The sequence below is a fragment of the Balaenoptera ricei genome, chromosome 3 (assembly GCF_028023285.1).
Source record: "Balaenoptera ricei isolate mBalRic1 chromosome 3, mBalRic1.hap2, whole genome shotgun sequence".
NCBI lineage: Eukaryota > Metazoa > Chordata > Mammalia > Artiodactyla > Balaenopteridae > Balaenoptera > Balaenoptera ricei.
This window is the reverse complement of record NC_082641.1, coordinates 84,226,143-84,253,916: the sequence shown is the minus strand read 5'-3', so window position 1 is coordinate 84,253,916 and position 27,774 is coordinate 84,226,143. Positions and strand designations below refer to the sequence as shown.

At 38.5% G+C, this 27,774-nt stretch overlaps 1 protein-coding gene and 2 long non-coding RNA genes across 9 annotated transcripts in view; 1 reads left to right on the top strand and 2 right to left on the bottom strand.

Moving 5' to 3' along the window:
• The window catches only part of MACIR (macrophage immunometabolism regulator), a 245,103-nt gene extending 226,924 nt beyond the window's left edge, over positions 1 to 18,179 (bottom strand). The window contains exons 1-4 of one of the 5 annotated variants that reach the window (XM_059916846.1): positions 17,886 to 18,098; positions 10,852 to 10,941; positions 4,701 to 4,750; positions 385 to 2,863 (exon numbers count right to left, since the gene is read on the bottom strand). In XM_059916846.1, the coding sequence (XP_059772829.1) occupies positions 2,217 to 2,840 (624 nt within the window). In that variant the 5' untranslated portion in view covers positions 2,841 to 2,863; positions 4,701 to 4,750; positions 10,852 to 10,941; positions 17,886 to 18,098 and the 3' untranslated portion in view covers positions 385 to 2,216. Of the gene's footprint in view, positions 1 to 384; positions 2,864 to 4,700; positions 4,751 to 10,851; positions 10,942 to 17,290; positions 17,370 to 17,885 lie in introns of those variants that run through there. The other 4 variants (XM_059916847.1, XM_059916848.1, XM_059916849.1 and 1 more) reach the window with 4 other exon arrangements.
• A 43-nt stretch (positions 18,180 to 18,222) lies between these two features.
• The window catches only part of LOC132362410 (uncharacterized), a 45,537-nt gene continuing 35,985 nt past the window's right edge, over positions 18,223 to 27,774 (top strand). Inside the window, exon 1 of one of the 2 annotated variants that reach the window (XR_009502362.1) lies at positions 18,223 to 18,396. This is a non-coding gene — a long non-coding RNA (uncharacterized LOC132362410). The remainder of the gene's footprint in view (positions 18,397 to 27,774) is intronic. The other variant, XR_009502361.1, reaches the window with a different exon arrangement.
• LOC132362412 (uncharacterized) lies at positions 23,184 to 26,190 on the bottom strand. 2 transcript variants are annotated; one of them, XR_009502366.1, is made up of 3 exons: positions 25,988 to 26,190; positions 23,882 to 23,987; positions 23,184 to 23,301 (listed from the first exon to the last, which is right to left on the bottom strand). It is a non-coding gene; the product is annotated as an uncharacterized LOC132362412 (long non-coding RNA). The 2 variants fall into 2 exon arrangements; XR_009502365.1 differs by lacking the exon at positions 25,988 to 26,190 and adding an exon at positions 24,996 to 25,080.

Genomic DNA, 27,774 nt, shown 5'->3' with positions numbered 1-27,774 from the left:
CTAGGACACCAAACTTTAAATTATATATATTTACTAATCACATAATAGAAAATATATCTCAAACTTTTAACCTCCCCTCATTTTTGCTGCAGAGTTTCACACCTGTCTTTAAAAACAAAATGAAACAGCTACATATTTTTATTTAGCTTAAGAAATTATGTAGGCACATGGGCAGAGACAGATCTCACAGTCACACAGTTGTGTGACTCAACACATACCATTGCCATGAATACATCCTTTACCTTGAAATGTGAACGAGCACCAAATGTGAAATTATTATTTTATCTTAACAAAAATGGAATCTAAAAATAAGTGCTTCGGTGAATCCTTGAACAGTAACTGGCCTGTTGATGATGGACCTCTTTAAAGCACAACACAACAATGTGTGTTTATATCACCCTTTTATTTCATAGTTAGAAATAATACAGTTCCACAGGGTAAGTCATCAATAAATAATGGTGTTTAATCATTAAACGTAAAAATCCCAACTCTTTGGCATCTGACAGGATTCTATTTCTTGTCAAACTAATGACTGTATAGATATAGTTAATCTTAGTGATCATTCGTCAATACAATATGTTACAAAGGTGCAATTTACTTTAAAATGTACAATAGCTGAAAATTTCCAGCCCATCAAGAAATCTGATCAACTCAGTAAGATATGGGCCAACTTCCCTGAGGCTCTTTCACATGATTTGCCTCAGTGGAAGTATAATAAATGTTGATTAAGAGTTCCTAGGGTTTTCTAATACTTACTCTGCTCTAAATAGAGTTTGTCATTCATTCTGGCCAAAGAAAAGTCACAACTGCACCAGGAATGACCCACTCATTTAATTAAAAGGTGTTCTTATTTTATAAGCAAGATTACTAACACCTTAGAAACTCACAGCCCCCCAAATAAAATTTAAAATAAGGAGGTCTATGCTGCCAGAAATGCCAATTCAGTAATAAATTGCACCTTCAAGAGTCAAAAAAGAAAAAAAGAAATAGAAACTTTTACAAAAGGTACATTACATACATTTTTTTTTCAAAATATATTCAAGAATAGTTGAGCTGTATTTGTTACTAAAGCCAGGGCATTATTTCTTTAGCAACAAATTAAACCAGTGCAATTGACATAAATTGTTAAGTAATCCAGGATTAACCCATTAAAACTGCAGAAGCACTTTAGGCTCCTGCACTAATCCTAGAAAGTGGAATTTCAATGAGTGCCTGTGCTACACAGAACTAAAACTGAAATGACCCGATGCCATGCTGAATGGTATCACTTCATATTTAGTTTAAGCATTTGAGAGTAGAAATCATGAGTTCCTCTATTAGAGTTCCATTCACTTACAGAACATTCAGATGCAATCAGTATTATGCCTATAATCCACAATTTAAAGAATCCTTTCCATTTTAAAGTTCCAGATGATTCTTAAATTAGAAAATAAGCACTAAGGAAACTTTTTCAACTTATGAAAACTTCATATTGGAAACTTTCCTGTAAAGTTTCCCCCCACCCACTGTAAAATAAATACTTTGTATCCCAAATTTAATTTTATTAAGACACACTTTAATAACGCTATAAAGAAATATTTTACAGCCATAGAGATCAATAACTTTCCATGCGGAAATAAAAAATTCATTGCTCAATAATATTATTGAAGCAAGTGAAGAAAGATTATTCTCTTGTCAATTTGAAATGTTAATTTTTTTCAGTGCAAAACCAGTTATAAAATATTTAAACTCAATATTTAAAAATAAAACGTGGTCCAATTTAGCAATGTTCAAGTTCTAAATTTCATAAAACAAATCATTACATATATTTTATAGTAAAGTACAGAGATTAAAGAAGTACTTGAGTACTTAAGATATAAATTTCTAATGAATCATACCAAGTCAGCAACAACCAAGCAGATAACATTCCCAATTTGAATATCAGAATTTTAAAGACGATATTACTGTACCAAAGCCTTTTTCTTCCCAGCTAAAAAGCGATACAAACTAATGGTCAACATTCTGTTTTCCTTGCAGTTGCGTGCTCTAGAATGATTTCACCTTAAGTACCTGTGATTTCATTCCTGTATTCAAAATTTGATCCAATTTTTATGTTCCAGGAACACTTAGCTGATTTAACCATCTATAATGTAAAGAGTCCTGTACAGAGTACAACAGTGGAATTTTCAAGCCAAGTGTAGGCTGACCTAAACTGGTTTACATCCCCTGCAAGTCACTCATGTATTATTCCTAGCAAACACACGGTCCCCTCTGAGGGTTAGGTGTTGAAGCTGGTACTGTAGCACTTCTGTGTCAGCTGGCTCCTTGATGTTCATTTTATCTAGATTGAGGTAGTCCAGAGATTTGGAGTGAGCCCTCTTACCTTTAAGAAGACAGAGAGGCAGAGGCCCATGGAGGGCCTTATAAGGTTCATAAGGTAAAGATTTAGTGCACTTGTCTCCTGAGCTGGGCATCCGCCTTCGCCTCCTGCCATTGACAGCTGGAATCTCGTACGGCTGGTAGTACCTACTTCTGGTTTTATACAAACGAGAGGAACGAGCAAGTCCTGCATCCAGCTGCTTGGCGCGCAAGGAAGGCATGGCTTCCCCCTTACTCTCTTCACCTCCGGTGCACTTCTGGGCTAACTTCAGGAGCTCCTCACCAGTCGCGAAGCCAACCAAATAATTAGAGTCCATGTGGAGGATCTGGTAGCCTGACACAGTCCGGCGCATCGGCGAGCACGGAGTGCTGGAACAGCGGGGCTTCTCCACCTCTGCCTTTCCCGGGGAGCTCACCTCGGCCGCGGGCAAGGGCAGGGTGGTCAGGGTACTTCTGGACTCTCCATTAACATCTACTTCCATTTTAGGCACCAGTCTGCACACTCCTAAAAGCAGACAGACTCAGATTAGAAGAGTGTAACGCTCAGAACCTCGGGCCAAGCTGGGTGGTTTGAGAAGGCTCAGGGAGCATGAAGTTAACACCGGCCTGAAAAACAGCCAATGTACATCTGACAGATTTTTATCTATGTCTATTAAATGTTCCACAGCGAGCATGAAATGACTACTACTTCTCTGCCTTCAAGAACTCAAAGGCAGGTTAAATTAAAGTCTGAAGGACTACTGAAAGGTTCATATGGAGAAGCGTTAACAGAAAACAACAGCAATACTTCTCTAAATGCAGCGCTCCATTCACTCACACAAAGTTTATTCCTTGATGCGATTATTCAGCAAATCAAATACAGAGCTCAACATAACGAAGCAAATAAAAATAATCATACACAATTTCACAAGAATCCACACAATATTTCCAACATAAAAATTAACTTTAAAATTAACCCTTCAACTGTGTTTAAGGGGCATACAATAAAAGATAAAAGCTGATCAATTTCTCCAAAGAATCCAATTTAGACCTAAACAAATTTTTAAGGTATGGAGGAGTCTTAAGGGAAGGTTCCCACAAACCTTGTAAATGTTCCTTATTCCATATCTCCAATCAATTATTTAAAGAAAACCATTTTGTAATTTACAAGTTAATCCTAAATCCAGTAAATCAGGCCATTTTTAATATTAAACATATATCAAAATCAAATGTTATTTGACTATTTAATCCTAAAATATACCACAGATTTGACAGTTATTTTATTCTGCAACACCTAAGACAGTGCACTTTTGAATAGTTTGGTAAATGGCAGAACAATTCACAATGAATACTAATATTATTTATTCATCACAATGATCACATTACATAATTTGGAAAACCCCAGCAACCAGAAGTACCACAAACAATGGCCAGGTTCCTAGAAACTTGTAGATAAATCGAATTTTGGAAAATAAAATCCAAGGGAAACTGAGTGACAATGTCACTTCTGATAAACTTTACTTCTACTTGATCTTCAACTAGAAGTAGGTAGCACAGTTTTAAATGTCTCAGATCACTAATTAAAACGATGTCAACTGATAACATGTCAAAAAAAATGTGATTTTAAGATTAAATATTTATTGAATTAGGCTATTATATTAAATAACTCTCACGAATCCCTTTGTAAAACAAATAACCTTTTCCTAATTGAATCATTTTCTAAAATTTGGATATTCATTCAAAATCTAAGCAATCAGAAAGCTAAAAAAAAAAAAGTCCCAACCTTATTCCTTCATTTGCATGCTGTATTTTCTTTTCCCTCATTAGAAAATAAATAAACCAAGACTATGAAGAAGTTACCAGATGCCATCCTGTCCTCACTATGGTCCACACATCTCTAGTACAACTGAAAACTAATATCAAGAATGATTCCTGAGATAAAGTAAATGTCAAAGGGATCCATATAGTTTTGCTTATTACTTATTTTTTACTCTAAATCTTAGACTATTTCCAATTTTAATTTAACCAAAATACCTTAGTCCCTCAACACTTCTAGATTTAAATTAATTGGCTTTATTCTATTTTATTAATGTAAAAATAAATTTATATTTAATTGCATAATTTATTTCTCTGTTGAGAAGATGGGAATAGGAGGTGACCACCATGCATACTTTGATATGCATGCAAAAACCTGAAGATTTCTCATCTAATAAACTTTAGAGGGCCATATGAAACCTCATCAGATTTTATGCTGAACAAACAAATGTTTACTCTAAGCCAAATGACAAATTAATCCTTCCTTTCCCATTAATTCTGCAGTCCAGAAAGAGCACAAGAGGACAGATCCAAGGCCTCCAACATACCTAACCTGACAGGCAGCTACAGGCGGGAAGTGTTTCTCTGATACTTCATTCTGAAAGAGAAGGAGAGGAGGGTCAGTGAAACCTAAATAATCAGGGCTGTGGAGGAGATGGAGACCACCCAAGGAGAGTTACCTAGGTGGTGACACTCAAGCAATCAGTCCACATTAAGTGACACACCGGTCTAGGTTTCTTCCAAATCTGGCAGTCCATGACAGTCCATGGATTTCCACCAGTCACTGGTACATTATAAACTTCCTAAAATTCATGAATTCACACTTCACCCGTTCTGAATTGGGTGATAATTCAAAAAGAGGCTAAGCTGGAAGTCATCTTATTTGCCCCTTAGTATAAAAATTGCTAAGCAAGCTAACAGTGTGCAAAGTCACAGTAAAGAAGAGTGGGCACAGGCTTCTCTGGTCAACGCAATCATCAGAAGTTTGCTCCCTCACTAAGTCAATCCTGCTCCATCAAGGCAGTCCAAGAGGAATACTTAGAATCTCTAGGGGTTGAGGATAATGAATGGCAGGATACAAAAATTTGAGAGAAAAAGCCAGAAATTATACACCAGCTTAAAAATAAGTACCTGGAAAATTAGAAAAGTGAAGAAAGTGAGTGAGACAATGTATAAAGGTCAAGATTTGATGTGACAAGAAAAAGACACTTCTGTCAGATGAGTAACTATGACTGGTTAAGTTTCCAGCAGCCAAAACACCATAAAAAATATCACCTGGCTTGGGCAAAACTATCCAACAGGATCTTCAGACATCTAACCTGATAGACAATGATTTAACCTAGATTGTTCAGCAGAAAATGTAGTTTAAGAACTCTGGAAATTTCAACCAAGCAGCCTACCATACTTTAAGAAAACTTACCATATGTAAAAAACCTACTACACTTTACTAATGCAAACAACACACTCCTTGTAGAAAACACTACTTAACCAGAAAGTTAAAGAAATAAGCATTTCTAATATCCTCTAACAAAAATTTTTAACCTAGGAACTAAGGGTCAATACTCTATGTAACACTTCTGAATGAGAGTCCTGCTGTACTGGAACATGAAAAAGCTCATTTTAGATATTACATACATAATAGCTGCTGCCTGCTGAACCTCTGATGAGTAATTCTCAGGGCTGGAAAACTGCAGTTTTTAGTTATAAAACCTCAGGACTCCTGCTCCAAACAATTGCATATTCTCAAAACTAACAGCTCTTTGAGGTGGTTTCGTGGTCTCTGTAGCATACTGTCCTATATACAGGAATATCTTCAGATCTTGACACTCATGTAGGAATATGAATGGTTCAACCAGGACTCAGCAAATTGCATAGATTTTAAAAAATGATCCTTTTTACTTATATTTTGCCTCTCTAAAGAACATCTACTGTGGGGCACTAAGAAAGCTATGTGGAGGCTAGCTGATTGGCAAGTAAGTATTTCATTTTTAGCTGGGAAGAGTGCTGACTAAGCAGCATAACCTTCCATTCCTCGATGTGACCGAAAACAAAACTTTTTATGCTATTAAATTGCCGAAAATTTCCTGAGTAGATTTAAATATTGGAGCAAGATCCCGAGAGCAGTTACACAATCAACGTTTACTTATCTTTTTAATGGGCAGAAGTAGTGTAGGTACTGTCCCATCAGAAGAGGGGGAAGTACCCTCTAAAAAGATGGGGGTGACGTGAAAGACAATAAAGACTGAAAGGTCTCAAAGTCAGCATATATGAATGTCCAATAATTTTCACTGCAAAATTTCTTATTAAAGGCATTCATCAGGGAACTCGGCTACCGTGACTACATCGGATGTAGCCTGTGTTAGCAGTATATTCTTTCTATTTTTTTTTTTAAGTAACATTCATTCATTTATTTATTTATTTATTTATTTATTTATGGCTGTGTTGGGTCTTCGTTTCTGTGCGAGGGCTTTCTCCAGTTGTGGCGAGCGGGGGCCACTCCTCATCGCCGTGCGCAGGCCTCTCACTATCGCGGCCTCTCTTGTTGCGGAGCACAGGCTCCAGACGCGCAGGCTCAGTAGTTGTGGCTCACGGGCCCAGCCGCTCCGCGGCACGTGGGATCTTCCCAGACCAGGGCTCGAACCCGTGTCCCCTGCATTGGCAGGCGGATTCTCAACCACTGCGCCACCAGGGAAGCCCAGCAGTATATTCTTTGTATTTTACCATGAAAACTCTGCTTATGGGTTTGTTATTTTTAACAATATTCATGACTAAGCATTTTGTTTTATATTCTAAAATAAAACTTGTATCAAAAAAACATACTGCCAAGATAAACAATTACAAAACACTCTCTGTAAATATTGCAGGTATACGTGCCACAGGCACCACACCCACTGCATCCTTAAGAATAAATGTGAACCGAGAAATCAGGCCCACTGCTAACTTCTGCACCGCAGAGCACTACAAATTGGAGACCAGCAACAGAGACCCTTACTGTTTCCATTAATGCCTTTCATATGCAGTTTAGAGCAAAAATAAAAACTGGAAACAGAAAATATGATACCAGAAGCAGCAATATTCTGTGGAATAGAGTCTAGAACAGAAAATGCAACAAGCATAAAAAAGTCAACTTGTAGCTGAACACTGCTTTTATAACTGAGTTTCATAAACAAGTACCAGAAACAACTGTAATTTTTTTAAATGACACCTAAGGGTCTTCAATATCAAAGTCCCTCACAATCCAATCAGCAACAGTGGCACTCAAGTATATTTATACAGCACAGGGAAGACCTGGCAATGTTCACAGGCACCACTCTGTTTCTTTGAAATATATGAGGACTCCAAACTAGACAACGCTAAACAAGGAAACACTTTAATATTTACCAGGAAAATGTACACAGTGTACATTTTAAAAACACTGGGTACAGCATGCAATTGTGAAGTTTAGCTGAAACTAAAGCAAAAAGTCCAAACCACAACACACATGTAGGGGAACCTGATGCATCAAGACCAGCACATTCAAAAGACCGTGACCATGTGGAATCTACTCAGCTCTGAACCCCCTCCAAGAGGCCAAACTTCCTATACACTGGGCACCAGGAGCAACATTTTGAAAATATAACGTAGATTCCTCAGCTCCTTAGACCAGCTCTGAAAATAGCTGATAAGTTTCACAACTACTATACAAAGAATTCTTTTGAGAAGTACTGCATTCTGGAAGTGGTTTTTTTTTTAATCAGGCTTATCAAAATAAGTCACCCTCTGTAATCAAAAAACTGCTCCAGTATGCTTGAACCGTTTTTAGCAACACATAGCAACAAAATTTAAGACAAAACAGATGTAACATAACTGTCTAAATATACAGAACAAAAATATCATGTGAACAAAATCCTTTTCAAGAGGAAACGAACCATTCAGAACAGAGTCATTCCTTGGGAAATGGAGTCCTTCCTAAGCATGACCATTATCAGTCCAGTGATATCTAGAACCATCTAATTTTAGCGCCAGAGTCATCTAGGAGTTCACTTTCCCGGAACCTCCGATTACAGAGAAGAGGACTTGTAAGCCGTGAAGGCAAGGGCCTACCCCGAGCCAGGTGTGCAGTTCCAGGTCTCCTGGCTTCAAGTCCAGTTCTCCTTCAATGTCATCATGCTGTGCCTCTAGCACATGGTTCCCAAAGCTGTCTACACACTGACACATCCAAGGAGCTTCAATAAATACTGATGTCTGTGCTCTATCCCAGATCTGTGACTTAAATCATCTGGGGCGTAGCCTGGGCTCTGACATTTTTAAAAGATACCGCAGGTGATTCTAATATGCAGACATGTTTGGGAACTTGTCTTACAGACATAGAACTTAACAGATAGAAGAATTTCACTCCTGTAAGTTCCTGCCTTCTTTTCCTTAATCAGTAGTTATAGTCACATTAGTGAATATCGTTTTTGGCTGCTTCCGACTGCTAACAACCTATCCCTAAGGCCTTCTAATTTACTGTTTCTAATCCACTGCTGTGCTTAAAAAACATCTGCTAATCAAACTTGTTAAAACTGGATATAAAATATAAATAAATTAATGCACTGAATGAGAATTGGGCTTCTTCATCTGCACATACTTTGGTATAGTTATAGTTATTTTAGCTTCTTAGAAGCCTCTGTCAGGTACAGCTGCTTTGGATCACAGTTGGGCAATTTCTTATAAAGTTAAATAAATGCTTATTAAACAACCCACCCACCTTACCTGTAGGTATTTACCTAAGAAAACTGAAAATATATGTTCACACAAAGACCTGAACATGAATGTTTATGACAGTTTCATTCATAACCACAAAAAAAACTGGAAACAATCCAAACATCCACCAACAGGGTAACGGACAAAGAGACTGTGGTGCATGTATAAAATGGAATACCACTCAGCAATGAAAAGGAACAAACCAGGATTACACTAAGTGAAAGAAGCATACAGAAAATGTTATATACTCTGTGATTCCATTTATATGACATTCTGGAAAAGGTAAAACTGCTGGGACAGAAATCAATCGATGGCTGCCAAGGGCTGAGGCTGGGAGGAGAGGGCATACTACAAAGGGGCACAAGGGAATTTGGGGGGGATGAAAATATTCTATACATTGACACTACACAAACGGCTACATTTGTCAAAAGTCATCAAACTATACACCTTAAAAGGGTGAATTTTACTGTATATAAATTATACTTCAATAAACCTGACTTTAAAAATAAGCCTGTCACACCAAGTTTTTGATGGTCCTCCAAATTTTAAAATTCTTTAAAATCCTTCTGTGGACTTCCTTGGCAGTCCAGTGGTTAAGACTCCATGCTTCCAGTGCAGGGGGCAAGGGTTCAATCCCTGGTCAGGGAACTACTATCCCACATACCATGCAGTGTGGCCAAAAAAAAAATCCTTCTGATACTGTTTAATCCCAGAATCCAAAGGAATCTTAATGGTTATCCAGTCTATGTTTGAACACCTTCAATGACAGGTAACTCACCACCTCTCAAGTTGGTTCATTTCCCCTTTTGCAGCTCTGCTAGAATGGTTTTTTATTTACATATATAAGTACATCTTTAACTATGCATACATACATATGTACACATATATGTATACTGTATGGAGAGAGAGATACATACACACACATTTCTGTAGCTTCTACTCATTGTTCCTTGTTTTGTGCTTTATTTCAATTGAATGAGTTAATGACCCAGCCACATCATTTCTTATTCAATATCCTCTAAAAGTACTTTGTACCTATAGTTCTCAAACGTTTTGCTCTTTTCCTCAAAACTGAAAACTTTAGTTATGCTTCCATTTTTCAATGTCTTAAATTACATTTGATAAATTTGACAGGTTATATCTATTAAATGAAACAACAGTGTTTGTTTTTCCCCCATCATTCTTTTGAATTATTCTACTGCTGACTGCTAATTTGGAGATCACTTACTATGAAACTGCTTTTTCAAAACATTATAACCACTCTACGTGATTCAAAGCCAGGACCTACAAAGATATTGAGCAAGTAGAATAACATACCAAAGCATGAACTCACACTAATATAATTTTTTAAATGCTAAAAAGGTCATTATTAAATTTTTTCCCCTTCAAAGACCTGGAGCCACGTGGACAACTGTGTCAGCCCAGGTACACAGACACACTGAAAAAAGACAACTAAAGAAAGACAACAACAGCACTGCCTATTTTTAACAGTTTAAATTCATGGTGTGATAAAAGGAACGTCACACTTGCAGTAAACTGAGAAACGACTAAGTGAAAATGATATTCCTTTCAGTTACTTGTTTGCCATTCTTTACATATAATACACAACCAAACCTTCTGCAAATTACTTCACCAATCTTTGGAGATTAACAGTTTTACTAAAATTTCCCTGAAATTAGAGCAACTGTCTCTTTACTATATTTCAAAATATTATTCCATAAGACCTCCTTTATCTTACAAGAATAAAAAAAGGAAAATCTACTCAAAAGGTCAAACATTTCAATTATAATAACGTTAGCATTTTGTAATAATAATTTCAGTTCTCACTATTAAAAATTTCATAATTACACTATATATATTTATAATAATATACTGACATTTCACACTCATCTGGTTTATATAGTACTTAAAACACATTATAGTATTATGTTCATACAACGGGTTAACAAACAGAAAAAGCAAAATATAACTCACCAGCCTAAATCCCAGAAGATGTCACTGTACAATTTCCAATGAGTCCCAAGGGAACACAGGCATAATACTTTTTCTGCTCTACTCCAGATACTAAACATGAAATATAAAAATAAACCTTTAATTTAACAAGTAACACAACTTATAAAGCAGTTATATCAATTCTAACTGCAAAGCATGATGAAGCAGGAGATACTAACACCAGGTACAGGTTACATAGGATACAATATTAATTAATTAAAGTAATTTTGAGTTTGTTCAGGTAAATGCAACCTCAAACATTTTATCATGCTTGTTTCTCTGTGTTCTGTTGCTTAAACTCTACCTGGAGACTAATAGTAGCTACCAGGGCTAAATGAAGAGCCAAGAAAACTTAGGGGTTTAAATGTTGGTTCCACCGTCCAAATCCTATTCATGTGTTCAACAGATTTGCAGTATCCTATGGAAAATATAATGCTGAGACTGGGGTCAAAAGAAAACGTCCTAGACCTTGCCTTGCTAAGAACTCTGCCTCTTGACCTGGCACAAGTAGCAATTTTTAAAATGAGGACAATTCCATCCTTCCTCCCTCATAAAGTTGTTATGTGGATCAAATGAGAAGTAAGTGAACGTGTTTTGCATGCTGCAAACCCCTTTACGAATGTGTGATGTTATTATTATGCAATTAATTTTTAATGTCTACTCTTTTCAGCCATAAAATAGCAACGGTCCTCCCTAAGACTGCTCTGAGGCAAATGATTGAAAGGCTCATGGAAAAACATTTTTTTAAAAGAGAACAACTCAAAAACACTTCTTTATAGTTATTACATTGCTTACGGTTTCTAACATCTCTTCTGTGCCTTTCACCTCTTACTTGGGGAGAAATGTATAAGAAAATCTATCTTTATCTCGTACCTCCCTAATTAACTGGGTTAATTTCTTGAGACCAAAAAAACTCAAAGTTTCTTCCACCTGTAAAGGTTTCTTTGGTTGGTGGGTTTTCTGTTGTGCTTAACTTGTTGGGGGCAGATGGTGGCTCAAATGAGTTGAATAGATTCATTTTACCTCTGTAAGTGCACAAAGCCTGAAGTGGCAACAGTTCAACTCATTCCCAAAAAGATTTGTTACTTCATTATTTTTCTAACCAGCACATAAGAGTTTTATCCAAAGGAAATGGATTATTACTGAATTAATAAAGGTATGTACTTCCTCTGCTTGGGACCCTGGAAGGAGCTAACACACCCAGAACTATCATTCCAAGAAACCAACATGATTATCGACCTTTGAAACTTCTTTAGATTTAGTTTAGACACCTTCCCTTTCATTTTTTGTCACAAACTATCTTCAAATTGGGTAACCAAGAAACCTAGATAATTAAGTCTGTTTCACCAACGAAGCCTCTGGTTTTAACATAAAATGAATTACAGTGTAACAAAAATTGTTACCTAACAATAATTTTTTATTTAATATAATTACCCCCAAAGAATCTCCCCAATCCTAATGTTATAAAGTTCAAATTGATTTCTTATTCAAGTAAATGGATTTTTAATGGGGAAGGGAAATTTTTAAAACCATTTTTAAAATTTTTAGCACCTTCTACAAGCCAAAAGCTATATGCAATTTATATCATTTAATTTTAACTATATAGTCCCATCAGGAAAATATTACCCCCGTTTTAAAGTAGTTAAGCAAGTAATACTATTTGAAAGTCAGAGCAAAAATCCAAACCCCAATTTGTCTGGTTCCAAAGCCCACTGACATCACTTTATACACACATGGCTCTGTTTAGTGATAAGCCCAGGTGTGTAACTTTTTACACAATAATCATGTTCCTGAAAAATGTATATTAATTTCTGTAAGTGGGATCCTATTTTAAATGTGTGGAGGGTTATTTTATTTAAAAGCTCTATTGCCTCATTTGTGAAACGGTTGGAGGAAGGCAGTTTTAATTACTAACTCTAGGGTTATTTCCAGTGTGAAAAATGTTGGAATTCTAAGGCACATACAGGAGAGTCTTATACAAAACCATTCTAAATCATAGACCCTTCCTCCTCAGACCTTATAAGATTTTTTTAAATCAAAAATTCTAAGGCAGGAAAAAATGTATCAGCCAATATTTGCTGGTTATATGGTTGGATGCCAGATATAGAAAGATATCTCCACTTGATTTTTCAGGGCTACATCTATCACAAGTGAGATAGATTTCATTTAGACTTTTAGAAATCTAGACTGAAAACCCAGAAACAGGAACATTAGAAAAAATAAAAAACTGATTTTAAATAAAGAATAGTTTTATAAAGCAGTCTAAAATCTCAAACTTTCATATAATTTGTACTGTTTCTGGTGATATGTTCTTCTTTTCAAGCTTTTAAATGCATTGGAAAAATATATTTTCCAATATTTTTTCAATACTAAAAGGAAAATCAACCTAAAACTTCATTCTGGATTTGAAAGCAGAGGAGCTTTAAAGTAATTATCCAACTCTTGCACTAGAGCTGATGTGGAAGTCTAGGAAATGGTCGTAATTTCATAGTAAACAAAGTGTAGTAACTAATTACCCCTATTATGCCAGTGCCAAGCCAAAAACAGAAATACAAACAAGAGTCCAAGGGAGCAACACAGGGCGAAACCAAGGTGTAGGAACTCTGTTCCATTTTTTACTCATTTCTGACTCGGCTTACTGTTTGGTGTGTAATTGCACGCTATCCATGCACAGGTGCTAAGAGGATGATGATGATAAAGATGGTGAAAAAGAGAAAAAATTTTAAAATAAAAAGAACGAGGTCAGAAACTAGTATAAGAATATAGCTTCTTTAAGAGACTTCCTATAAAGGAACCTAGTAAAAATTATAATAAGGATTTTATTCTCATCTCCCATTAGAAAGAACTAAAAGACTGTAATTCAAAAGTCCCCAAAATATATACCCTCCAAATAACACTTTTAGGATACTTTAAAATCTATAAATCTCTAGCACTTGCAATTGATTTTGGCCAATGTTCTGAACATGAAGCTTTGGCAAAGTATCAATGGATCTTCTCTCAAAAACAGCCAAAGGGAAAAGAGCTCATGTGAAATTCTTACAAGATGGACTAAATACCGCATAAAAAACAAAAGGAAGTAAAACTAACACAACAATGTAAAGCAACTGTACTCCAATAAAAATTAATTAAAAACAAAAAGCAAAAAAAACAAAGGGAAGTAAACAGAGCAAAGGCTAGAGTACATAACGCTTCCAGCTATAATATAGCAGCTGAAACAAGCAGAAAGTCCTGTGACATAATCCTGTAAGCAATGAAAATAGGGAAAATTAAGCCTGGCCAAGAGCTACCCATAGGCCTCTGGACAGGGAAGCCATGGGTGACTAAGCAAAAGACACCCAACATCTGACTGTAAATGAAGCTTCTACAAACAGAAAAGTCTGCAAACATTAACTAGCAAGTGTGTCAAATTTTCTCAGGCAAGGTGATAGATACCATCACAGGAAAATAAGAATGTCCTTCAAAAGTCGGGTGACCATATGTCTCAGTTTATAGCCAGTGCCCTGGCATAATTATTTACAGCACCCCCTTTATCTCTCAAACCTGTCCCAGTTTGCTAATTGTATTATCATCCTACTCAAAAGTAATATATAACAGTGGAAAGGCAATGAATTAAAAAAAAAGGAAGAAAGGCCCTTCTGCTTGCATAGTGGCTTTCTTTACAGTTCCGAGTAGTATTTCTTTGGGTGTATCCACTCAGCCATTCAATTATTCATTTACTCATTCAACAATATTTCTTGGGTCTTACTGTGTCCCAGCATTGTACAGGTACTGGTGCAAATATAAAAAGTGAAGCCTGAGACCAGACAAGAGGGGAAGACAGACTAGACATGGAAATACATAAATCTAACACATATAACAGTAAACTTGAATGGCATTGGGAACCTAAAGGGAGTGATTTTCCCCCAAATATAGAAGCTCCACATTTTCAAGCCCACACAAAATCCCTACACACAAAAAAGCCACAAATCTCTGGCTTCATCATAGATCCATTAACAAAACAGCAATATGAAAAAAATTAACAAAATATCACTTCCAAAAATCATAAGGTTATAAATATGAAGGCGAGCATATAGCCCTCAAGAATTTTGGTAAATAAATCTCACAAATCATTAAAGGTTATATTACGAAAAGCAAGATAAACTTCAGGCAGAGAAAACTGGTAGAGAAGTTACAGGTTCTAATTCTAGTTCCCAAAACAGGAAGGAAAAAAAAAAAAAAATGGAAGCAGGTAGTTTCCTCACAGTGGCTATTTGAGGAGAGACACACAGTGAAAAAGGACTTGGCAAAAAATAGCAATTTTTAAAAGTTCCATTCAGACTAATGAAAATATTTTGCTACCAATGGTCTCAGAGATTACTCTAATAATAAAAAAAAGAGGACTAAAACATCTCTCAAGTAAGAGAACACTGAGCAGAGATAAAATGGTTTAACTGCCAAAGTACAACATTCACAATGAAAGTAAAATGCTTAGCTATACTTATGTGCTCGTATTAAAGGTTACTTTAAAATTATCTTACTTTTCCACTTGCAACTCATAAAAACTAAATCATCAATAATTTTCAAGAAGAGTTAAGTAGGGTGTGACTTTTCTGAAATCATCCTTGACCTTACAAACAAATCATTAACCACACCAACCTGGAAAGACAATCCATAATTGGTTCAGAAGAAAAAAATGTGTTTCTCTTTCTAATATCAGTTCTTTTAATAGCAAATTCCTTAAAGGGCAGCATTCATTTTCTTTCTATTTCTACTAGTAGAAATTAAAGAAGTTACCAATGGCTTATCATTATGTGAAATCATCCTTCTACTTTTAGAAAAAAATTCAGTTTCACTACAAATATGACTGACAGTAACTGGAACTGCAGGTCTACATGCAGTCTTTACAAGAAATTTGCCCCTTAGGAAACATAACTGAAATAGGACAGGTGTACACAGTGGAATCGGCTAACGTTCCAGATGAAAGCTTAAAACCAAGAACTTATTTTGATACGCTGGTGACGAAATCAGAGCTCTCTCTAGAGGAAACGAGCTGATTTTCCCCCAGAGGATATAAATCAGCAAAAAAAAAAAAAAAAAAAAATTAATCCTGTATATAAGGTTTTATTACTCCCACCACACTAAATAATTTTAAGGGTTAATGTGCCCACTAGCTCTCCAAAGTATACAAAATTATACAGAGAAAGTAAACAAAATCACTGACCATTATGTAAGGTCAATAAATACCCTCTGTCTTATACCCTGGAAGAGATACTACTAAACAGTCTCATTTACAATTAACCTAAAATGTTGGCAGAAGCATATTTTAAACACCAGTTCTTATCAAATCAAGAGGTCTCCGGGCTCATTAATCCTTGTATTTCATGTTGGTCATTTTATTAAGTTTATAATACATACACAGTTACATAATAAAAACAGAGAAACCTGTGAAACATTCACTAAGTATAATTGTGTAAGCATAAATCATGGTCTTGAATTAAGAAAGTACCAAAAGCTTCACAATAATAACCAATACTGTATTTTGAAATGACTGGGAAAATAAACTTTGGGAAGAGGTCATTTCTATCTCCTTAGTGTCTAATCTGCTCTACAGGGTTAAAATAAATAAATAAAGCAACTTACAACTGAACTGTAGTGTGGCTTATCTGAGAAAAACAATGTAAAATGAAGAGTCTAGAAACGTCGGAAATGTTGTGCAAGAACGGTTCTTTCGGCTAGGAGTAGCGAGCACGCTATAAAATGCTACTGCCTCCATTCTTCCCCTTTCCTCGAATGATTAAAAAGTTCCCAGCCCCAGTGTTAACCTGTGCGCCACAGCCATACACATACACACTCAGCATCTTGGCTCGACACAAATCGGTAACCAACCCGAGTGCAAACTGGCGTGGCTGGAGAAGCGGAGACACCCTAAGGATGTGGAATATTTACAAGGAGAAAGGGACGGGGCCATCATTCCCTTCGTGTTCCCATCTCCTTTCTGGCAGAGATTTGCAGATTCCACCACTAGAGTTTGGCAGCTTCACAATGGGGCCGCCTTCTCAAGGTCTGACTGCCGCCCGCCCGGAAACCCCTTTCCTCCGCTTCCCACCTGGCCCAAAGTTCATCCGCGACAGGTGGGGCGAGGGCGGCGATGCCCAAGGACATCTGCCGCTTTCGCTTCTGGCCAGCACCCGGCCCCAATCCACACGCGCGCGCCCCCGGCCACGGCCGGTCTGCCCGCCCCCGCCAAATCGGCAGACGCGCAGCGGGCGCTGGCTGCGGGTTCCCGGACGGCCTCGCCCCCCAGACTGCTGCGCGGACGAGGAGGGCAGGCGAGATAAGGCTGCCAGGGATTGCCCCGAGGTGCTATCTGGCCCGGGCAGTCGCACCCGGCGCGCGGCCCGGGCAGACAGCCAGAGGCGCAGCAGGCCCGGGAAGGACCTACTTCTCAATGGGGCCCCCAGGCCAGCTGCCCCGCGATGCGGCCACGGCGGCGGAGGAGCCAGCGTGCGCGCCAACGCGCGCCGACTTCCGCACCGCCGCACCGCGGGAGACGCGCAATGGGTCGTCGAGTCCCGCACCTCCCCGGCGAGCGCACGCCGCGCGCACACGGGGGCGCACGCCCCTGCACCCTCACTCACACGCGCTGCACACTCACGGCGTCTCCAACCCCACCCTGGGCCAAGAAACTGCGGGCTCCCGGCACCCCGCCAGGGCCCCACCCAGTCCACCAGACCCTACCCCCCTGCTCGGGCGCCGGGGGACCAGACCGCCGAGGGCAAGGGCCGCTGAGGCCGCCCGCCGTCCATCCCGGAGGCCCGCCCGGTCAGGGTTCCCCAGCACCGCGCGGGCACCGCGCGCCCGACCCCGAGACGAGGCAGGGAGGAAGGGGCGGCGCCACGACTGGAGCTGGCACCGAGGATCGATGACTGAGGCAACCCCCCTAACCCACGCACCCACCCACCCATCATCATCATCACCACCACCTTTTCTGCAGCACAAAAGGTTGCAGAAGGAACCGCCGTCCCCGTGCAACCTACCAGTGGCCCACAGCTCCGCCGCCTCCGCCGTGCTTGGGGCCGCGGAGACTGAGACAAGGGCTCGGGAGGCGCAGGGCTGCGGCGTCGAGATCCGGGCTGAGGCCGCCAGCCGAGCCAGCCGGGTACCCTCTCCGCTCCCACCGCGCTCGGCGCCAGCTACGGCCCGGCGTAGTCCCCGCCTCCTTCTCCTCCTCCGCCGCCGCCGCACGCCTTCCCGCCCTCCTCCCTCTGGCTGCAGAGGCGCAGCCCGTCAGCGCTGAGCCCGCCTCCTGCGCCCAGCTCACACACCCTGAGGAAGGGCGGACCCGAAAGAGAAAGGCGCTCGGGAGCTGGAAGAAGGGGGCTGGGGAGAGGGGGGTGGAGCTGCCGGCTGCGGTGGTTGAGGGGGAGGAGGAGTCGTAACCCCCGCTGCCCAGTCCAAACCCGCGCACAACAATTCAAGTGCTCCCACTCGCAGGCCTGGCAACACTCAAGTTGCCCCAGTTACGTGTTGTGGCGACGTTTGTCATTGGTGAGTCTCCGCTTTAAGGACGCAGCACTGAGCTGAAGTAGAGAAGACTGGAAGCCCATGAAATTACAAATTATAGGGTCAATCTTAGAAAAATGCTAAATATCTAGTGCATGTGGGGAGGAGGGTAAAATTCAGATTCTGATTTGATTAGCCCCTTTTTGAATCCTCAGACTTGATCTTTTCCATTCTTGTAAGAAATTCTTTCCTTTGATCATTCTTTCCTATTCTCGATTCATGTACATCTGTCTCCTCTGCCAAACCGGTTATCAAACTCAGAGATAAGAATAATTACAGGCATTTATTTAGCCCTCACTGTGTGCCAGGCCTTTTTACATGCATTTTCTAATTTACACTCCTCAACAATTCTGTAAGAGAGTGACCAATTATGATTCGCGTTTTAAAGATGAAAAAAATTTAAGTAATTTCCTCGAGGTCACACACACAGAGTTAGTGGCTGAGGTGGGTTTGAAGCCAGGCAGTGGAACCCCAGAATTGTTTATAAATGATGATAATTTGTGTTCCAGTCTCAATCCAAGAGAGTTTGTTGTTCTTTCTTCTTGTTTTTTTTTTTTTAAGAAAATGCTTTATCTGAACATAAAAGGCATAATCTTGGTGTAAATTAATAGAAATGTAAACAAATATTGATTCACACTTGTTCCAAAATCTATATATGTCCCTGAAACTATAAAGACAAATCTGAACACCCTTATTTCAACAGTGATGTCTGGAGGCTCCTCAGCTAGAAGACATTTTATACTACTTTATGTGCCCTAAAATACGTATGGGAAGATTATAGAACAATTTTAGGAAAACATAAATTATTTCTAACAGATACGTATAACTTCTCAAATATAGAACCTGGCACGACGTAGTATGTGTTAAATGAATAAATGAATGGACTTTTTTTTCATCAGTACTTTAGGAGAACACTGAAAGTTATTTCAGACTATAATCTGTTCGACACAGTAGTATATTGTTCTGATGATCACTTCTCATAAAACCACCTCCAAAACATAGTATATTTTATATTCAGAAACTTACTTTCATTCTGTTCTGTCTGAAATCTTGTAACCTTTTCAGAAGAATGCCTTGTACTTGCCCTTTGCTCTGAAAGGTTGTCAATGTTCTTTGGCCAAAAGCAGTAAAGTTCTGATTTGCCTTTAAATTTATGAGGCTCAAGGCTAGCTCTCTTGAGGGGGCATTGTGTCCAAATTGCCTCCCTCCCTGGGTGGTGCTTTGTTCTCCCATCCTAGCCCTGACTCATCACCCAATCAAAACTTCAGTCAGTTCTTGAGTGTCACAAACACCCAATAAACCAATTCACCAGGTAGTTAATGGCTGATAATAGCTTTATGTGTGGCCCCTCCTGATGTGTCTATGCCACGTAAAGACTCTGACTGGGTACTCTCTTAATTCAGATCAGTTGTGGCTTGCAAGGACGTGGCTGAAGAGGGGAATCGGGGTGGGGGTAATGCAGAAGCCCAGAACAGAGCTTTTCCATGTTCTGTGAAGATCTTTCAATCTATAAAGAAAAATGGCATGCTTATAAAGAATTAGGCGCAAGTGTACCATAGATAGACCTTGTGACCTGAAAGGCCTTCTGAACCTGGGGAGTGAAGACACTCCATCTCAAACGCCCCTTTTGTAAGTTATATCTTTGCCTCAAGCCTCCTTCCCAGAAAAATCACTTTAAAATAATGGTTGTCTGGAATTCCCTACCGGTCCAGTGGTCAGGACTCCGCGGATTCGATCCCTAGTCGGGGAACTAAGATCCCACAAGGCGCAGGGCGCAGCCAAAAAAAAAAAAAAAAAAAAAAAATTATGGTTGTCTGGGAAAGATTATACATTGGTTTAAAGAGCATCGCCTAGCGAATAGTCAGTTTGAGAGAACAGGATAGGTAGATTTGATAACAACATAGTGGGTATAAAACAGAAACTACAAAGCCAGGTGTGCAAGAAATGCCACATCACCACTTTTCTTTAAATCCACTTGTTTCAGGCAGGGGCTAACAGGGAAAATAGAGATCATTTCAAATATTTACAAAGACAATTGATGCAAGGAATTGATAACACAGGCCACGGAAGAACTCAGAAGCTAAGCAGGGGTTGACGAGGTAATCCAGAAATTAGCAAGTGCAGCTCCTAACTGGAGAAACAAAGAGAAGAGGCAGGGTTACTGGAGCCCAGAGGTCACCCTGATGGAAGCTGTAGCCACAGAGGGAGAGACAGCTACTGCCAAGGAAGCCTTGGTTATGTAAATGCTCTGTATCCTGGTTGTGCTATTGAACTACAGCATAGTATTGAATATAGTGTTCTATATTGAACTATAGTTGTATAGTATAGAATACTATATAGTATTCTACTGTAAATTACCAATGGGGAAATCTGGGTAAAGGGTATATGGATCTCTCTGTATTACTTCCTATAACAGCATGTGAACATACAATAACATGTTCTTAAAAACTGAAGGAGTTTAAAAGCAACACATCTGCATATTTAGAACATATCTCTAGAAGCATAGCCAGGAAGAGAAAAATATTAGTTGCCCCTAGGGAGGAAAAGTTGATGGCTGGGGAACAGAGGTAAGAGGTCAACCTTTTACTATATATTCCTTTGTATATTTTGAATTTTCAACCATGCAAAATTAATGCCTACTCAAAAAATAAAATTTTAAATATCAGTTTTTAAATTCCTCAGCCAATCAAAGCTTGATGCTTTCCAATTGTTAACAGTCTTGATTACACTATTACTTTCTATTCAGAAATTATATAAAGTGGCTTTTTTACCTTTCTAATCATTAACCTACTACAGTATTGCAATTTCTTGTTATTCCTGAACACTTAGCCAAAATCCTTATATTTTTAATTATGAAGATTCACTTCTGTATACTCAATCTTTTCCAGAATAAAAAGAGTTTATGGAAAAATCTTTTTTCCTATTTGTTACTATTGCTGTGAACTATTTGCACATTTATGGGTCAATTGACCCATACCTACCTTGTCATCGAATTACTTTACAAGATACGATGTGATAAAATCAAGATAGCCTGGACTTTGAAATCATGCAGTCCAGGATTTCTAGCCATGTGACCTTGTTCAAATTATTTAACCTACCGAACCATATTTGCTTCCTCATCTAGAAAACAAACATAATAATACCCATTTTTCCAGATTGCTTTGAGTATTAATATCACCTATATACAGTACCTAAGACATGGTAGTGACTCAGAGCTAAAATTATTGAAAGCAAAAAGCTTAGGTGCAAAAAACAGAGGTCCACCAAAATAAGGGTGGGAATATTTTATGGACACATATCTCAGAAAACCAGGGCAGGAAACAAAGTACAGCCAACCTTGTGGAAACTTAAAAGTTAGCAGGACCTTAGAAGACTTTTCTCTCTATCAGAGGCTTCATGGTCTGTGTCTCTGTTATATTCAGCTTCTCCTCCAAGAACAATATTGGGGAATAGAAGCTCCTACAACAAGGAAGTACTGGGTGCTATGGAAATCTGTGGAAGGGGCACCTAATCTCACCTTGATGAAGCCACTTTTTAAGTAACACCATGATGATATTCATCTTATACAGAGAGGACATCTTTAGAATATTTGAGACATGAGGTAATGTCACATTTTTCTGTTATAATGTGGCAGATACATATTGTTTTCTGTAGAGCCTCATGCTTCTATTTATAGTCATTGCTGGCTCTTTCATAGAAATTTTTTCACTGGTACCTATAAACATATGGTTTCCTTGAGCACAATATTTAAAACCACAGTTCTCTGACATCTCCAGCAAGTCCATATCCACCTTTCTTGTTCTGCTTGCCTTGAAAGTATTTATGGCATAACCCATTCATTTAATTGATCTTCTTTAGCATCTGTTTCCACCTCTAAAATGTAAGCTCTATGAAGGTAGATATTTTTATTCCTTTTATTTACTGCTATATTTCCTAGCACCTTAAATGTTCCTGGCACATATTAAGCACCTGGTAAATATTCGTTGAGTGGAAAAAAAGAATTCCTCCATTTCTCATTCACCATAAAGAGACCTCCTCATTGTTGTTTAGATATTTATATCTTAGTCTTGCAGAAATCTTATAATGTATTATGTTAATTCTAGATTTAATTCTAAAACTTCCTTTCAGAGATGTTCCTCTGAAGTCTTCAACATTTTTTCATTTAATTTATTTGTTAACTCAGGCTATCCAATGAAAAACCACTTCTACATCTTTGAACTACCAATTATACTTTTTTCCAATTTAATGACTGTGCAGTTATTAGGTCTTTGAGGCTCAACTCCAAACCCAGGCTTCTTCACTCTGCTCTGCGATGCCTGGCCTCTGCAGACAGTTCTGCTTTGCCTGGTGAGCTCTGCCAGGACTTTCTGATGAAGTTCTCTTGATATTGTTCCAGATCAAATATGTCATTGAAAATATATGATTGAAGATGATTTCATTTTCTGGATTATACTCTTTGGAGGAAGGGGATGGAAACTAGGGCAAAACAAATCCCTGTGGGGGGGTGGCAATAGAGTTTTACTAAAAGGAGAGGGGTGCACATTGAAGGTAAAGAAAAAGAAGGCAGGAGAGCAAGACAGACATGGTAAATGGATGTCGCCCAGGGTGTTGGTGGTGTATATGCCTAGGTACCTAGCAAAATGGTTCCCTCTGCAGGCAAATACTTTGTGATTATATGATGCTAAACATGGATAATAATTGTATCACAGTTTTCTTGGGGATCATTCAAGAATGCACAGCACACAGACTCATCCCTCAACTTCACTCCTCCATCCCTATTCTAATATACATCACCGGAATGATGACATTCAGGACCATAATTCATCAGCACATGTCTTTCTCCTGATGTATTGTGTTTCATACCATCTCTTTGAAAGCGACACAGGATTCCTAGTGAGCAAAAACCCATAAATAATATTACAATTAAAAATAAAAGATTACTTACAAGGTAAAAAAAAAAAAGACAGACATGGTGTGTGCCCTTAAATGGCCCTTTGTGAGGGGCTCAATTTGTCTTTTTTTCTTCTCTTGGACTAGGGAAACAGACATATTTGGGATATAATATTAAAAGGTTTTTAAAATATTATTTCTGTTGTAATTAATTTTCTTTAATTACTCCCAATTCTTCAGGGAAAACTGTTTCACCCATACAGCCTTGACTGCTGGTGCTCTGGGGGAATTAGACTATACGGTAATAAAACAAGGTGTGGGATTTTCACATCACAGCAACATGTAGTGCAGCCCAGTACCCTAGCATGGAGCAGGGAGCTCTAGACGGCAATAGCCAAAAGTGAAACTGGGAGCGGTGAAGAGGATGTAGTGTGGAGGAGGGGTTGCCAAATTGAGGCCCCAGGGGTGGATGTAAATTGAACCTTCTCCTTTGCAAATCTCATAAAGAGACAGCAGAGTCTATAAAATGGGAGATTTCCACATAGATCACACTGGGTAGACACAAAATACCCCTACTCACAACGTGAAAACCACCATTGTGACTTCCCTGGTGGTCCAGTGGTTAAGACTCAGCCCTTCCACTGCAGGGGGCTCGGGTTCAGTCCCTCATCGGAGGAAGTAAGAGCCTGCATGTGGCACGGCACGGCCAAAAAAGAAAATCACCCTTAATTAAAAGCAACCTGATTCCCACGTTTGCATCCCCCCTTCTTATCTTTGGTGCTTTCTTTCATTACAAGTAAACTGCCAATGTCAGAGAATTGTCAGATGTGTAGCTACCTAACCAAATAAGACAACAAATCAATCTGAGCCCATTTTAACAGGTTAATTCCTATTAAATCGGTAGAGTAACACTGGTAATATGTTGATCTACATGAGCATCCACCTTAATTGAGGATGGCACCGACAGAGCAGTTCCATAAGACATTAAGCTGGTGTACATCAAATCAAACTTATGAATATATAAGTGATATTTCCTTGATATTTCTGTATTTTCATATTGCTTCAATAGGCACATGTGTTAGATGTGTTTCTGAAATGCTGAAGGTAAAGAATACATTTTTAAGATGCACCTTTTACCGTAAGTTTGCAGTTGCCATTTAGAAGTTTCCACAATAACACATAACTCTTAACATTCACTACCCAAAGTATTCTGCCCTGGTTGATAACTGGCATGTGTTAAGTTCTTAGGTCAAACTATAATTTAGTCAAAAGGACAGTCAAATCACAGAACTTTCATATACCCATTTCAATAATAGTACAAACATTAATGTTGTTAATGTGTGCCACACAGGTGATTACCATTTCTTAGACGTCTTTTAACTCTAAGAGATTTTTATATTGAAGTAATCATTCTACCTCAGTATTCAGCAGAATTCATGAATAGAAAATTCCCAGAGACAGAATCGTATAGATCTCAATGTTCACTAATCTCAGTGTCACTCTATTATTTATGAAAGAGATTTTCTTATTCCAAGACTGGACTCTCCTCTGTTGTACATGACAAAGGCTTTGAAATGTTGTTGCGAGGTATGTAGTTTTGAAGGATAAACGGGTGCTCTAAAAGTATTGTGCAGTTTCTTTTCTCTCAGACTATGCTACTGTTTGTGATTTTCCAACTATCAAGATCAACTCACCCACTTCCTGGAAAAATTCACTACCCAAAGTCATACAAGATGAATTTGGAGTAGAAAGTCCACTTAATCACTTCTGAAGGGAAATATTTCTTCCTGGTAGAGAAAACCAATTTGACATTAGAAGCCTACTTATTTAGGACTTGGGTGAGAACCGCACATACTATCGTAGGTTTGGGCAGATTATCAAGGTCCCCTTGTTGGCCCATTTGAACCTCTGTCCTGGGGAACCCTGAAGACAAGAGCCCTAAATTGTTCCCAAGCCTAGATTCCATTTCTTCAAGCTATACTTTCTGTTCTTTGAACATCTAACTACTTACTTGAAAAAGACCCCTGGCTGTCTTACGGAGAGATCCTACCTGTATTAACCTCTTTTACATCTGACAGTTTCTGGTCTTTTAAAGAAGTGGTACATACACTCCCATCAATTTAGTGAGTTTAATCAACGTATTATCATGTTAAGTACCATTAGCAAATGGTTGGATGACTGTGACTTCCTTATAAGGTGCTGTGATTTTTGTACTATGACTTTATTGATTATTTTTGAAACTTAAACCCATTCCTAGTGACTCATCGGCTAGAAACCATAAATCTGCACTTTGGTTCCTATGCTCCTTAGTAGCATAGCCATCTCAGAGACACTACGTTTTTAACCATATCATAGTTACCAGGCAAATGAAGGCCTTTGTTTCTCAGTGCTAAATCATTAGAGTCAGATAGAAAGAGTTGGTTCTTAAAATCACAGTATATGTGCTTAAGGTTAGTCCTTGAGTCAAACCTCGGGTGTGTTTGTGTATGTGTGTGATATCTGTGAGAGAATGAGAGAGAGAGAGAGTACATGCCTACATTCCTGGAGGAGTTGCTGATCATCTTTTCTTCCCTAAAACCTAGCTTACCTTTATCATATCTCTGTAGTCACATTTTCCCCCTTGTTTTTCTATTGCTGCATACCCTGGACTAGCAACATTCTTTGTTCCCACATCCTGGGAACATACCTGTGACATATAATCAGTATCTCTGTGGTCCGGAATTTCTGCTTCCTCAAATCCCCTAGCTCCCAGGACATTCAGCATAGGACAGCTGAGCATGGAACAGTTGTTCACCAATCCTTGAGGTCTTGTAAAAGTCAGGGGCCATAGGTTCTTTTTTTCTCTTTTATCACCAACGTCATTCAGTGCTGGTACATAGTGAGTGCTCAGTAAATGTTGAGGAAAGGAAAGAAGGAAGGAAGAAAGGAAGGACGAAACATTTTGAAAATGATTTGGCAAAAAACAAACAAACAAAAAACTGGGCACGTATGCTTTAAGGCATGGTATAAGGAGGTTGGTGGCAAGGAAATCCCAATACTTACACAATCAGAAACAAGCCTTTGCCATTTTATACGTTTGTGGATAAGGAGGGGGCTGGGAATACTAACACCCATGAGGGTGGTGATGATAAAGATGATGGTGAAGATGATGACGACAATGATGATAATTCTTACTTAAAAAACTGATTTTTATCTGGGAGACCAAAAAATAAGAACAAAAATTTCGATTGACTATAAAATGTTACAATCATTTACAGGAACTGCTACCTATCTAAGCCAGGTTACTTTGCAATATGATAATGATGATAAACACTATTAAATGGATATGATTACTTTTATTATAATTTTCTCCCATTAGAATATTATTCTATATATACTTCTTCATAGTTATCACACAGCATAATGATATGTTCATTCAGAATGTTATATGCTTATGACTTTAAAATAATCAAAAAATATGGCATCTATCCAAGGAAAAATATATTTTCCCTGTTCTTGTTGAATAAGTTGTTTCACTCTCATATTAATTATTCATGTCCTCAAACCAGGTTGGACTATCTTTATAATCAGCCTTGGTAAACACGGCTATTTTGTTTCAATTAACAGGCAAATTGATAGCTTAGAAAAATAACAATTTCTTATGAACAATATATCACCTTCATATTGCTTAACTTTTCTTTTCTATTTTCTATATCATTATCTTTTCCTGTTTCCTTCTGGGAGGGTGCCTCAATCAAATTTTCCAATTTATTAATCAATTCCTCAGCTGTATCAATTCTACATTTTACCTCATCTATTGTGTTCTGTATTTCAACTACTGCATTTTTTAACACATAATATTTCCACTTTGTTCTTTTTTTTTTTTTACATTTCCTTATGTTTCATATTGCTCCTGTCTTTCCTTATCTGTTTTGCTATATTTTAAATCTTATTTTGAGTCTTTGTCCCATCAGTTATAAAACTTTTTTTTTTTTTGATGGACTCTGACATCTACTTTGCTGTTTTCTTTTGAAAGAGCTGTGCTCCCCAGCTATCCTCTTATTTTAACTTGTCAGTTAATATTCCTCTTGGGATATTCATTGCTCTGTCCAGAAATATATATGGGGAAAGCTAAAAGTCAAACTTCAATCTGTCTCAGACCTGATGTTTGTGGGGTAGAATCTCCATTGAGCCTGCAGTTGGAGCAGCTTGGGTACCAGAAAACCATCCTAGTGTGTATCACCCATCCTGGAGGTTTGGGTGAGGGGGCGGGGAAGAGACATGACTATCCAAGGCTTGTCAATCATCGCAAGTTTTTGATGCTCCTAATCAGAATTTGTGCTGCCAAGATTTTATGCCTGAGGGCAGTTGCATTTACATGGATTCTGGCACCATTGATAGCCCCAAGGCAAAGTAGACAAAAATGATATCCAGAGCAAAATGCCCTAGACTAGGACCATCATCCCCTCACACAACAGCCCTCCATTTTCCCAG